Below are 12,941 nucleotides of genomic sequence, written 5' to 3' on the forward strand. Positions count from 1 at the left end.
GGCGGCTTACAACACTAAGTTAAAATAATTATAATATAAATCAAAAATATAAATATTAAATTAAAAATACAAAAATACAGTATAAAATAAGCCGCCCTGGCCAGATAAAATCCAATAATATTAACAGTTAAAATGCCGCTTGAATTAAAAGGTCTTCGCCTGGCGCCGAAAAACAAAGAACGACGGCGCCAGGCGGACTTCTCTGGGGAGCGCGTTCCATAACTTAGGCGCCACCGCAGAGAAAGCCCTCCTCCGAGTACCCACCCTCCTAATTTCTTTCACGGAATGAAATATATGTCTGCATTCTTTTTAGAACTACCAGGAGACCACAGTAATGGTAGCAGTGAGTGCTCCAAAAGGTAGCTCAAAAGCTGGGAGGACTTAAAACTTCACTTTTCTGGAGCAGCAGGTGGTCAGGAAAATGTAGAAAAGTCAGAGGAAATGAAGATGTGTTGGTTGAACACTTAAAACAAAGAGGTCCGCCTTACTGAGGAGGAGCTCCCTGCCTTGCTCCTTTGGTTGCCTCCATTTTTGGTGTGTCTCATTTGCACGGTCCTTTCTTTTGCTGTAATTTTTCCTGCAGTCCTTCACAATTTGGTGCCCCATGGCCAATTGGTAACCTTGCCTTGGAAGTACTGGTATCAGATAGTTGTAAGTGTGCTCTTGAAAAAGGCCATAAAAACAACAACAATAATAACAACCCAAATTATTGAGTTATCATCAGGGATTGAGTGCCATTACTTCCAAAGTGCCATTTCAGCACTGGGAGAAGGGCACTTACTGGTGAGGTCATGAAAAGCGTGAGCTTTTCTGTTGCCAGCAACCCACGTGAAGCATCAATTGACACTGAAATAACCCACTACCGTTGGAGCAGCCTGCAACCCATGATAAAACTGCTCCATGAGAACTGAAGGCCACAACAACCCACGGTGGAAAGGACAACCCTAAAACAGGCCATGGCTTCTCCAACTGGTTTGTTTGAGAAAATTAAGCCATCCTGCAGAAACTCTGCCAGACTCAGGTGACGTGATTGGGTTCCCGTGGGGGGTGGCTGTGTCATCTACATCAGATGCGTGTGTCACTTGTGCCATACACTGCTTTGACAGTTCTTGCCCTTTTGCCTCCTGAAGGTTTTTGTCCCTTTGAAAGGTGATTCCACGATTGCATCTCCAGTCTTTGTGCACACAGAGGCCCAAACTTTTTTTTTAAGGAAGTTATTTAGCTTTTCCTGGAATATGACTTGAAATGCTGCAAAAGACAGTTGTGCTAGAAAGAGAACAAAGAATGTTTCCCAGATTGTAACCGTTCTGCAGTACTGCTTTTGGGTCACTCAAAAACTGTGGCTTGTACTAAGCCAATGAGAAAGTGGATTGGAGAAATAGAAAGGTGGGCATCTGTGGTGGAAGCAGAATCCAGGAGGACCCCCCCCCCCCGCCTCCCCGCAATACTCAAGTTTCTCAGATAGTTGAGCCTGGGACTAGATGAAGGATACCAAGGGCATTAGAAGACACAGCAGGCCACAGCCATACCTTAAGAGGAGAGGCTACACCGTGGCTGCCATTAGAACTGGGCATGTGCCTAGCACAGCACAAAACCATGAGAAAACTACAGGGACCATTTTGAGACAAATTACCTGCTGCATTTTCTTGCCACTCATAGATCCACTTTTATCGATCACAAAGATAACATTTTTGGGAATTGGTGGCATGTTACTGGGAACAAAATAATGTACGAAATATCCATTAACAATCTGAAACAGACACAAAAAGCAATATTAAAGAATTGCATGTACATATTTCAGTACAACAGGGTATAAAATCTTATTTATTTAGAATTGTTATACTGTTCATCAGACAAATGGCTCTCTGAAACAATTAACAATAAAATTAAAATTTACATATAAACACATTATTTAAATATAAAAATATAGCCCCATCAATAAAAGCCTCCAAGACCTCATGTTGTTAGTCGCAAAGTTGTGCCTGACCCACTACGACCCCATGGACAACATTCCTCCAGGCTCTCCTGTCCTCCACCATCCCCCAGAGTCCACCCAACTCCACACCCACTGCCCCAGTGACTCCATCTGGCCACCTCATCCTCTGCCGTCCCCTTCCCCTTTTGCTGTGAATCGTTCCCAGCATCAGGGTCTTCTCCAGGGAGTCCATAGACCCCATACATAGTCCATAAAGAACACAACCACAACAACTCAAATTAAAGGGGAACAAGCAATCCATAAGATATCATATAAAACTTAATACACAGTATAAAATTTAACTATTAAAATATTGGGAAAATAAAAAGGGCTTTTCCTGGCACTGGAAAGAATACAGAGACAGCACCAGGTGCACCTCTTTGGGGAGATGGTTCCATAAAATAGTGGAACTGAACACAGCGAGGGCACATAAAGTGTTATAGTAAACTGAATTTGTATGAAACAGTTTTTTATTTTCAAGGGCCAATCCAACAGCACAGGTCTGAGCAACTTTGTTGAAGTCAAGACAATTAAATCAGTATTTTAACTAAGGATTCATGCTTTACTGGAGAGGCAACTGTAATTAATTTATACCTCTAGAGAAAATTATGATTTACTTGAATAAAGCAAATAAGGTGAAATAGTTACTATTTGCTTTTCTAATGGAGATTATTTATTGTTTGTTTATTATAGTTATATTCTTTTTTTCCTGTAAAGAACCCAAGGCAACTAACATAATCCTCTCCAGTTCATCCTCACAACAACCCTGCAAGGTGGGTTAGTCTGAGAGTCACCCAGTGAGCTTCATGGCCAAGTGGGGACTAGAACTTGGATCTCTCAAATTCCAATCCAATAGCACACTGACTGTTTTCCTTTGCAGTTTTCAGTATTTTAGGGATTTCCTCAGTTCTCATTAAAAATGGGTAAAAGACAAGCAAGTAACTGCGAGCTTTTCTACATTTACCATGTGCTCATCATCAAGAAAACTAAGATCATGGCATCCGGTCCTCTCACTTCCTGGCAAATAGATGGGGAAGAAATGGAGGTAGTGACAGATTCTATTTTCCTGGGCTCCAAGATACCACAGATGGGGACTGCAGCCAAGAAATTAAAAGACGATTGCTCCTGGGGAGGAAAGCTATGGCAAATCTAGACAGCATACTAAAAAGCAGAGACATCACCCTGCCAACAAAAGTGCGTATGGTTTTCCCAGTTGCAATGTATGGCTGTGAAAGGTGGACCATAAGGAAGGCTGAGAGCCAAAGAATTGAGGCTTTGGAATTGTGGTGCTGCAGAAGACTCCTGCAAGTCCCTTGGACTGCAGGGCGATCAAACCGGTCAGTCCTATAGGAGATCAACCCTGACTGCTCTTTAGAAGGCAGATACTGAAGATGAAACTCAAATACTTTGGCCACCTAATGAGAAGGAGGGACTCCCTGGAGAAGAGCCTGATGCTGGGAACAATAGATGGCAAAAGAAGAAGGGGACGGCAGAGGATGAGGTGGCTGGATGGAGTCACTGAGGCAGTTGGTGTGAGCTTAAGTGGACTCCGGGGGATGGTGGAGGACAGGAAGGCCTGGAGGAATGTTGTCCGTGGGGTTGCGATGGGTCGGATGCAACTTCGCAACTAGCCATAACAACATCATGTCCTACTCAGAGTTATTTATGGGTTCTTTTGATGATGTTGCTCTCCCTTCCAACCCAATTTCACTATTGTGACTAACTAGCACTTTCTATGAGAAGAAAGTACAGGTCCCTCAAGTGTTGGTGTGCTGTTTCTCTACAATGCAGTGCCCCCTGCAGGTTGTATGGGAGAAAAGCAGGAAAGGAAATGCTTCCCATGCAGTGCATGGATCTCCATTCTGTGACAAAACTGAAATAGATGAATTAACAGCTGATTAACAGCATCATCTAGAAAACTTCTAAGCAATCTCTGTAAGGAAGGTTTCCATCATCTCCCTTACTGAAGAACTAGGGAAATGGTCTAGACCAGGGGTCTCAAACTCGCGGCCTGCGGGCCAATTGCCGGGCCGGGTGGGGCACGGGGGAGGGACCCTGCGGCCTTCAGAGCCTCCGGGAGCGACGCAGGATGAGCGGCCCCCCACCACCACTTGATGCAGCCCGGCCTCACCTAGACTCTACTTCCAGCGGCCCCCAGGGAAGTTGAGTTTGAGACCCCTGGTCTAGACTTTCCAAAAATCAACATGGTTGACAGGTTGCAATACACACCGGGGGCTTTTCCAAAGAACTAAAAAGCCATCTTTCCAGTGGATAATCTTACCTTTCAGCATGCTGAGCTCATGAAAGGGTTGAGGATGACAGACTGAGGCTGAGACCAAACCAGTTCTAAAGGGTTATTTTCTGAAGCTGGTCTTGCATTTAGTTAAATGGTGCCTTGCGGATTGCCTGCTTTTACCTGTATATCTCCGGCAGCACTCCTTTTAACATCATAATGTATGATAAAATCTCCATCGAGCAGAGTTTCTTCCCGTTCAGGACTTCTCCTTTGTTGTGTGATGGTTGGTTTAAATGAAATGTGAGCCTGGAAATTAAACATGGAAACAGAAACAGTCAGACTGTCATAGGAGAACAATGCATGATTGTCCATTCAAGCATAGGAAAGGTTTTGTTCCATCTCGTGTACCTTGGTCTCCTCCACCTTTTCTTCGAGGGCATTCCTCAGTTCATTGGTGATGAAAGTGCTTTCAGTTTTAATGAAACTTATGCCTTGGGGTTCAAAGATATCGACATCAATCTGAAGAAAATTCAAGGAAATGGCACAGGGTCATCATCTAGTCTGGCTGCAATGTAATATCAGCAAGCCATGATACTTCGGACCAAATCCTCTTCCGAGCATTTACCTGAAATTGATTAACCAGCTGCTTGGGCTTCACCTTAAACATCAGTTCATACTTTCCCAGCTTCCGTATTAGCAGCTCCTCATAGACCAGCATAAAACTCACATTACCACCGGCTGCAACATTAACTGAAACCTGAAACTGCTCTGAGTTTCTTCCACTTGATCTGAAAATTTAAAAAAAAAGTCATTTGAGCTAGTATCTGATCTTCATATTAGTTTATATATGAACTCCATATTTTCCACAAAGTGCTAGCATAGCCCATTGCAAAATATTGCACTAAGGCATTCATGGTGTTGGTGCAGCTTTCTAATTCTGTAAGCTACATCTCAAGAAGATTATGTACCTAAAGCAGCATCTCTCTTTGCAGATTTATACAGTGGTACCTCGGCTCACGAACGCCTCAGTTCACAACCAAATCGGATCGCGAACAGAAATTTCATAAAAATTTTGCCAGAGGTCGCAAACTCCGCATCGGGTGACGATCGCAAGTGTGCCCACCTTTCCTGCATGGGCGCAATTGTGGTTGTGCTGGGGGGCAGGGGGGAGAGATGGCTGCAGTCATGCTGGGGTGGGGCGGGGGGAGATGGCTGCGATTGCACCTGTGTTCCCTGCCTGTGTTCCCTGCCTGAGCATGCATGTGATCGCACCCGTCTTCCCCCCCAGCATGCCCCGATCGCACCCATCTCCCCCCACTCCCCCACACGGTCGCTCGGGGTGGGTGGGGAGATGGCCGTGATCTTCGTTGCTCTTTGTCACTTTGCTTCAAATTTTTGTGAATTAAAAAAAAAAGTTACAGAACAGATTAACTTTATTTGCATTGACCCTTATGGGGAAATTTGACTTGGCTCACAACCAGTTTGGGTCACTACCAGAGTCCTGGAATAGATTAAGTTTGTGAGCCAAGGTAACCACAGTTTCCCTGATTTGAAATGGAATGTCCTTCAAACAGCGAATACCAAAAAAAGACAACCTTGAAATAAGTGAACCAGACTGGGGGAAAGGGTCCTTTCAAGGGCATGGTCAACTATTTTTTAACTCTAGGTAAAAGGACACGATCCAGTCAGTCATAGGCAAAAAGCAAAATGGACAATGGACTGTATGAGGATAGAACTGATCAGTCAACATGGATATCAACACTGCTGGCCAATTACAATAAGTTTCTTATGTTGAAACTGGAGTACAGATGCTCAGGTCTTGACTTCTGTACTTTTAATTGTTATATCTGAGAAAGGATGTTGGCAGCTGCAGTGTGTCCTTCTGGAATTACTGTTGCCAGGATAGATAAATCCATACAATACATGAGGCCTCCCTGTGCAGCTTTCATTCCTCCCAGGAGAGTCACATCTGTAGCATCCTGGAGACCCCCAAACTGAAGAAGGAATGGATTAGGATTTAGTCACAGAATGCTGAATTAGATCCAAAAATTGTGTGGGCCAAAAAGCACTCGTGCAATGGATCTTTGGCTCTGACCCATTTTGTGCTGGGGACACTTAATGAATATTTTTGGTTTAATAATCAAGATAGACCTGACCACTGGGGTGAAAATTTTACTCAGATCATAGAATCTGATGACTCTCCTTGGCAGTCTTGTATGGTAGGTCTTTTTTGCTTTTTCTTGGCACATGTGAGCTTTGGACAATGATGTCAAAGATGCTTGGAGATGGATGGCCTCATCATGTGGCCAGGTGTAGCAGCTTCCCACTTCTGTCCACTGAGTTTCTGTGTGGCCCTACCTAGGGAGAAAATTAGTCCACGAAAGTGTGTTGCTTACTTGACCAGTCCAGCGCTTTGTCCTTGTGAAATGGCAGCATCATACTGGTCTTGTGCAGCTTGCTTCTCTTTGATTATTCCAGGATATGTTTCTGCATCTATGGTCCTTAAAAATCAACATTTCAAATGTGTTAGGGGGGGGAGCAAACACAGGGCCTGAGAGGCAGGGAAAACTGCGGTTGAGCCCTATGATCATTTGCACAAACAGGAAGCGAACAAAGCCCGATGTGCTCCCCGGGATGACAGCAGATCCTAACTATGCTGTGGAGAAAAGGTGTTTGTTTATTTCCTTCATTTATGCACCACCCAACAGCCAAAGCTCATGAGGAAGTGAACAACAATCTGATAAAAACACAGTGGAGATACAATAAAAATAGCATAAACATTATTATTATTATTATTATTATTATTATTATTATTATAACAACATTTCTATGCCGCCCCTTGCCGAAGCCTCGGGGCGGCTTACAACACAATAAAATACAATACAATACAAAAATAACAATATAAAATTAAAATTAACAATATAAAATAAATAAAAAATATAAAAGATATAAAAGAAGTTATAAAAGAAAAGAAGTCGCCCTGGCCAGATAAATAAGTAAATATTGTTAACAATTAAAATGACGTTTAAATAAAAAGGTCTTCACCTGGCGCCGAAAAACAAATAACGATGGCGCCAGGCGGACCTCTCTGGGGAGCACATTCCATAGATGTAACAACCATTTAAAGAATTAAACAGGTTCAAGACATTCAGTAAATTGGAATGTCTCATATATTCTACCCCGCAATGCTATTAAAAGCGTTAAGGCATGGAAAAGACTCTGGAAATGGAAAGTTTGCAAAGCTGATGCCAAGCAGTCCTCAGTGAGGAGTTTGTTGCACAGTCATGAAGGACACAAAGGGTCCGATCCTGGCACACTCCACCCAATCCAACACAACAAGAATAAGGGTTATTCTCGAGAATACGTAGTTCGATCACACCAAAAGGGACAATCAACTAGAATGCATGATACAGTTCCCTTTATAACCCTCAGTGACCAGGTTGCATTTCATTGAATTGAAATGCCTGCTGTGGATGCTGATCGGTACATTTGCATTCTGGTGGTTCCCAGTCTTTCCTGAGAAGCTGGGCTGCCCGGGAGGCTTGGGTCTGGAGCAGCAAGGGATTTTGCAATCCCCCCTTTGTGACTCAGCTCCGATTCTTTTGGAGATGTGACTAGCCTGCGGCCAGCCTGGTATGTCCTGCAGGCATGTTGCTACAAAGGCCTCTTCCTTGTTTCCACCCAGTGAACATCCCTCAGAGGTGGTTCTCAGAGGAAGGCCTCAGACGACATCCATCGTGTCCAGGTAGATTTCACTGGGAGAGATGTTTTGACAGGTATGGAAGTCTTAAGCCAAGTAAGGCTTTAGAGGTTTCAACCAGCACCTTAAATGAGTCTCAAAAGCGTCCAGACAGCCAATGGAAGTGGGCCAGAGTTGGTGCTACATGTTCAGAGCATATGGTCCCAGTTATTTTGTACAAGCTGCACCTTGAGAAAAGTTTTCAAGGAGAGCCTCACATATAGCATGTTGCAGTAATCTAACCTGAAGGTGACCAGGACACAGATGACTGAAATTGCACTATTGCTGTCCAGAAAAGGGTGTAGCTGGGCCATGAGTGGAAGCAAGTAGAAGGCAGTCCAGTCCACGGAGACCAGCGGAGTCTCTCGTGGCACAGATGGCTCAACAGGAACCTGAAGTCATGACCCTGCTCTGTTAAGGAGAATGTGTTCCTGCCCAGAACAGAGGACACCCTCCATCTGGTCAGAAGACATACCCACTATTTAAGGAGCTCAAGTGTCAATGAGCATTCTACTCTTAAGTAAAATTCTGCAGAACAATATTTTAGGTTTTATTACAATAGACAACTTTATCTTCTTAACTCAGCAATGCGACCACCTAAGGGACAACTTCTGCAAAGTCATAAGGCCATAAATTTATCTCAGTGGGTCATTCAAAGGGCATCATCTTGCTCTGATTGTGCAGACCAGACTCAAAAACATCCCACAAGATGAGCTTACATGCTGAATTTTGTGATGAAGGCTGTCTTGGGTGTTTGTATTTCAAAAAAGACCTGGCTGGATGCATCGGCTCTGTTGACAACACTGCTGGTGATGACTGTTCGGGCAAACCGTGATGTAACTTTGGAGTCCACATGCAGGCTGAGGATTTCAGTGTCACCCTGGGAAAGAGAAGGAGAAAAGGGTTTTAGGAATTCAGTACAAGGTCTGCCATACCAAGAGAAGGGTGAACCAGTCTTTTTCAGATCTATGCCATCTTTGCATATATTTTATCAGACATCCATTCTTATCCACGTGTATTTTTTATAGGAGCAATTTTGCACTTATTATTACGCACATCTTAGCACAAGGCTTTCCCTGTTTTATGACCTCTGAGTTGAGAATCACATTGTAAAGTTCAGAGAAATGTACAGCCTGTAGGATAACTGTGTTTTGATCCACATATGGATATGTGAAGTGTGAATTGGTCAGTTCACTTAAAAATGTGGAGCAAATGAAATACCATACCAAAATATGTCATTGCAGTGCAGTAACAATTAATAGCAACTGTCTTTTTACAGATAGGGCAACTCAAGCTAACAGAAAAAGCACATTATTATTCTCAGAACTTTAGAAAAATGAACAATGAAAAGGCTAGTTTTGGACTGGAACATGAATAGGAACTTGTAAAAATTTCTTTGGTTGAAAAAACTTTCTGCATCTTTCATGTTGACTACATGCAGCATTTGGTTGAGTTAACACACCACGAAGGTCCAAGAACACACTTTCTTGGACCAAACAACCAGTTATGGATCATTTAGACATATAAAAAAAATTGATGCTCTGAAAGTTCCTGCTAAGGGTCACTTTGTATAAGTGTTTCAGGATGACTCTGACTCTCCAAAAGTATCAGATACGGGAGTGGTTCACATGTTTTCCTTAAATGTTTCTCTGAAGGTTGATTTCCATTTGAAATCCGAATGTAGTCAGTGTCAAAAGTTGATTTGCAAAAATGTTAACGAAGGGAGCAGTGTTAAAAGACTTGATGTAGTTTAAATTGACTTTTATGTCAATGAAGCGGAATTGTAATAAGGTTAGGAAAGCAAGGGTGACTGTTTTACGAGTTGACACAATTAAAGCACAATCTTCTTCATGTCTGTTCCAAAGGACCATCATTAAGTTCAGCGAGGTCCGTGTGTGCAGGTTAGGAGAGCAGCCTTAGTAAAATAGCACATAAAAATATTGCATGATTGCCAGTTTAATTAATAGAATTCACAGAATCTAAGCAAATGTGATTTTTAATTCCACCTTTCTCCCATGTGCATGGCTCTGTAATGCTAAGTCAGCTACCTGTAACATAGTCAAGTAGCAACAGATTCCCTCAAGGTTCTCTTTTGCTCCCCCATGTCAAGCTCTTGAATCCTTTTCTCTATTCCATTCTGAGTCCAACACAAAAACCACTGGCCCGTTTTAAAGTCTGTATTGGCCCTCAAGTTTGGGTGCTCAGGATGCTCCTCTGTTCTGCCGCAGCAACACCTGGCATGGTCACGCTCACTGTCGGCAGCAAGAGCAGCCTGCGGTCCCCTTGACTTCCAACTCTGCTACTTGTGATGCTTTCCTAGCAGGTTCTCCAGTCTGTTCTGCTGCCTTGTCCACATTTTTCAGGGGCAGAATCCTCTCCATTCAACTTGAACTACCTGTGGGCCTTACTCGCCCAAAGATTTCCATGCTGACTTGTCCTGGGTTCCCCTTGGCTGCCTCGTAGGAGCTGCATCTTCCATACGAATTGCTGGTTCTGAGTCCAGTGGTGGTGCTCTAGAGAGGAATCTCGGGCGTTATATGGAGGAGGTTGCTGTGGGGAGTCAAGCCCAAGCACCAACTTAGCTAGTTTGTGAATATCCGTGATAATTCCTCTTCCTCACTTCTTCTTCCCAGTGCCCTTACGTGTCTCTCTTCCTTAAGTTTGTCATTTTCTTTGGAGTAGTCAGAGGCTGAAGACTTTTCTAGACAAGGCTGTTGATTGATTGTCAATCTGCTGCATCTACTTTTGGATTCATCTAGGATTGTGACAGTCCTCCCCAGAATCTGGATCTCTTCTGCCCATCGGACTTCTCTCATGCTTGGCCCTGGCTGAGGAAGTGAACCCCCTAAGAGGAAGTCTGTGGATGCCCACAGGACTCCAGTTGTGCAGCCAGCAACTCTATTTATTCCACATGTATGTGCAGCACAAACCAAGGCCACAGGTCATGTGTGGGGAAGGAAGCTGCTTGTGTGGTGTTTGTGTGGACTCCCTTCCTGGCAGGCACCCGCATGAATACTCAGCAAGCTTGGCTCCAAGCTGGACTCATAGCTTTGAGAAAGCAGGCCGGAGTATGGAGAGTTGAGCTGAAGGAATCTGTCAGATTCCATCCCACAAAATGGATTCCTCACATTACCCCTGGTATGATCCCAGAATTGAGATCCAAGCTGTACATGAAGGGAATTTCCTTGTTGGCTACATAACCTCTAGGTGGCATTGTGGTACCACAGAGTAGTGCAAACACACAAGAAGAATTCACATTCCCTTTTGCTTTCATAATTAAATGCCAGAATTTCGCTGCTCTTAAAAAACTCACCAAGGATGCTGTTCAGACATGGATGTGAAAATGGAGGATCTCAGCATTATCAAAATAACCCATAAACAACCATGAGTACAGAATGACAACTTCCTAATAAATGACTCATGTAGAAAAAGCCTAAGGTAAAGCTTCAGATTCAGACTCTTCATTCTAAATGTTCATTCTGCTCTCCATAATTGTTCTCAAGCTAATTTTTCCCACTTCAAAAAGCTGTTCCCCACCTCATTGAAGAACAGTGCGAAATCTGCCGTGAGCACACCACTTCTCTGGAAAAGGGGCCCTTCCTCTCCATGCTTGCTGTGACACGCTCATGGGTGGGCAAGTTCACATTTGGCTGCATATAACGTCTGCATGGCACAGAAGCTGCCTTCTGTTGGTTTATCACGCTGGATCATCACACTCACTGTTCTTGACACTGATTGACAGCAGCATCCAAGAATCTCAGACAGGATTCTTTCCTGCCCTTCTGGAGATACTGCAGGACACAGTTAGCATCTTTCACATGGCAAAGCCTTTACTATTCAAACAAGCAATGCCTCTTCCCAGACTATAATAAAAGTCATATTTTATCTGCTTATCTACCAAAACTTAAGATGTGAGAGCAGTTTTAACTAAACTTAAATATACAATCTAAACACGATTATTTATTTACTGAATGTATATGAGGCCTGCTCACTAAAACTACAAGTGTGATCTCTTATAGTAAACATTAGATCTTTTTCTTTTTACAGGCTGTTAACATATGTTCAGCTCAAAGTTGCCTTCATTAGCTTCCTTAGTCATCTGATTGTCCTGGTGAATCAGTCTACTGATGGCAGTAGTGCAATTTCAGCTCAGTAGCATAATTCTGCAGCTCAGCTTTCAAGAATGAAGACTTTTCATTATAGGTAGTTTGGTTCCGAAAATTCCCATATCAAAATCAGCTCTATCTAATGACTGGATATTGCAAATGCAAGCACATTTCCTCCATATTATAAAGAAAAATGAGATGTGCTTGACAAAAAGGCAAAAGCAAAGGCAAAGGCAAATACCTTGGTCAGAGCAGGAGCTGCTGATACTTGCAGTGAAGAAAAGACCAGCCACGCCACAAAGAACAGCCTTTCCATTTTGGAAGTGTAAAATCTACAGAGAGAGGCGAACCAATTTATTGGAATGAGTTAATGAACAACCAAATGCTGTAGTGGTTTGGAAAATCAGAAAGCCTAATATTTACCCATTGAAATGGAACATTTTCCCCTTCCCACGTTTGTTGAGCAAATGAGTGGAAAATCAGTACCCCACCCCAAATATCTCCAGTTTCTTCATCAATACCCCAAAAATAGTTACAAAAGATACACCCTCTTACACGTGTTGTTCTGAGAAGAGGTCTGTACTATGAATCTGCAAATTGTCAATCATAGAGTATATGGGGGTGGGGGTTGTTTGTTTTTTTAAGTGGGTTGTGTAGCACCCATGAAGAATGGGGACACACAGTTCTCCTCCAGCTCCAGTCTTCAGAGCAAGTGTCGCAGGAGAGTGCCCCCGCTGACGTATGATCACCGAAAACAGCAGGGCAATGGGGTGCCTGTCTGTCTCTGAAGAGATCTTGCAAGTTGTATAACAGCTTGACTTGCTTCTTGTAATCCCAAAATGTTGGCTTTACCTAGGTATGTACAGATTTTGTTAAATCAGTTCC

At 43.2% G+C, this 12,941-nt stretch overlaps 1 protein-coding gene across 2 annotated transcripts in view; it reads right to left on the reverse strand.

The window, feature by feature from the left end:
- Positions 1-12,511, reverse strand: part of LOC123034280 (inter-alpha-trypsin inhibitor heavy chain H4-like) — a 34,577-nt gene extending 22,066 nt beyond the window's left edge. For both annotated transcript variants that reach the window (XM_044451526.1, XM_044451525.1), the window contains exons 1-8: positions 12,480-12,511; positions 12,298-12,388; positions 8,670-8,830; positions 6,608-6,712; positions 4,837-4,999; positions 4,620-4,730; positions 4,392-4,517; positions 1,634-1,750 (exon numbers count right to left, since the gene is read on the reverse strand). In XM_044451526.1, coding sequence (XP_044307461.1) covers positions 1,634-1,750; positions 4,392-4,517; positions 4,620-4,730; positions 4,837-4,999; positions 6,608-6,712; positions 8,670-8,830; positions 12,298-12,388; positions 12,480-12,496 — 891 coding nt within the window. In that variant the 5' untranslated portion in view covers positions 12,497-12,511. The remainder of the gene's footprint in view (positions 1-1,633; positions 1,751-4,391; positions 4,518-4,619; positions 4,731-4,836; positions 5,000-6,607; positions 6,713-8,669; positions 8,831-12,297; positions 12,389-12,479) is intronic.
- Positions 12,512-12,941: the final 430 nt, after the last annotated feature.

The sequence above is a fragment of the Varanus komodoensis genome, unplaced genomic scaffold (genome assembly GCF_004798865.1).
Source record: "Varanus komodoensis strain SLA01 unplaced genomic scaffold, ASM479886v1 scaffold6_2, whole genome shotgun sequence".
Classification (NCBI taxonomy): domain Eukaryota; kingdom Metazoa; phylum Chordata; class Lepidosauria; order Squamata; family Varanidae; genus Varanus; species Varanus komodoensis.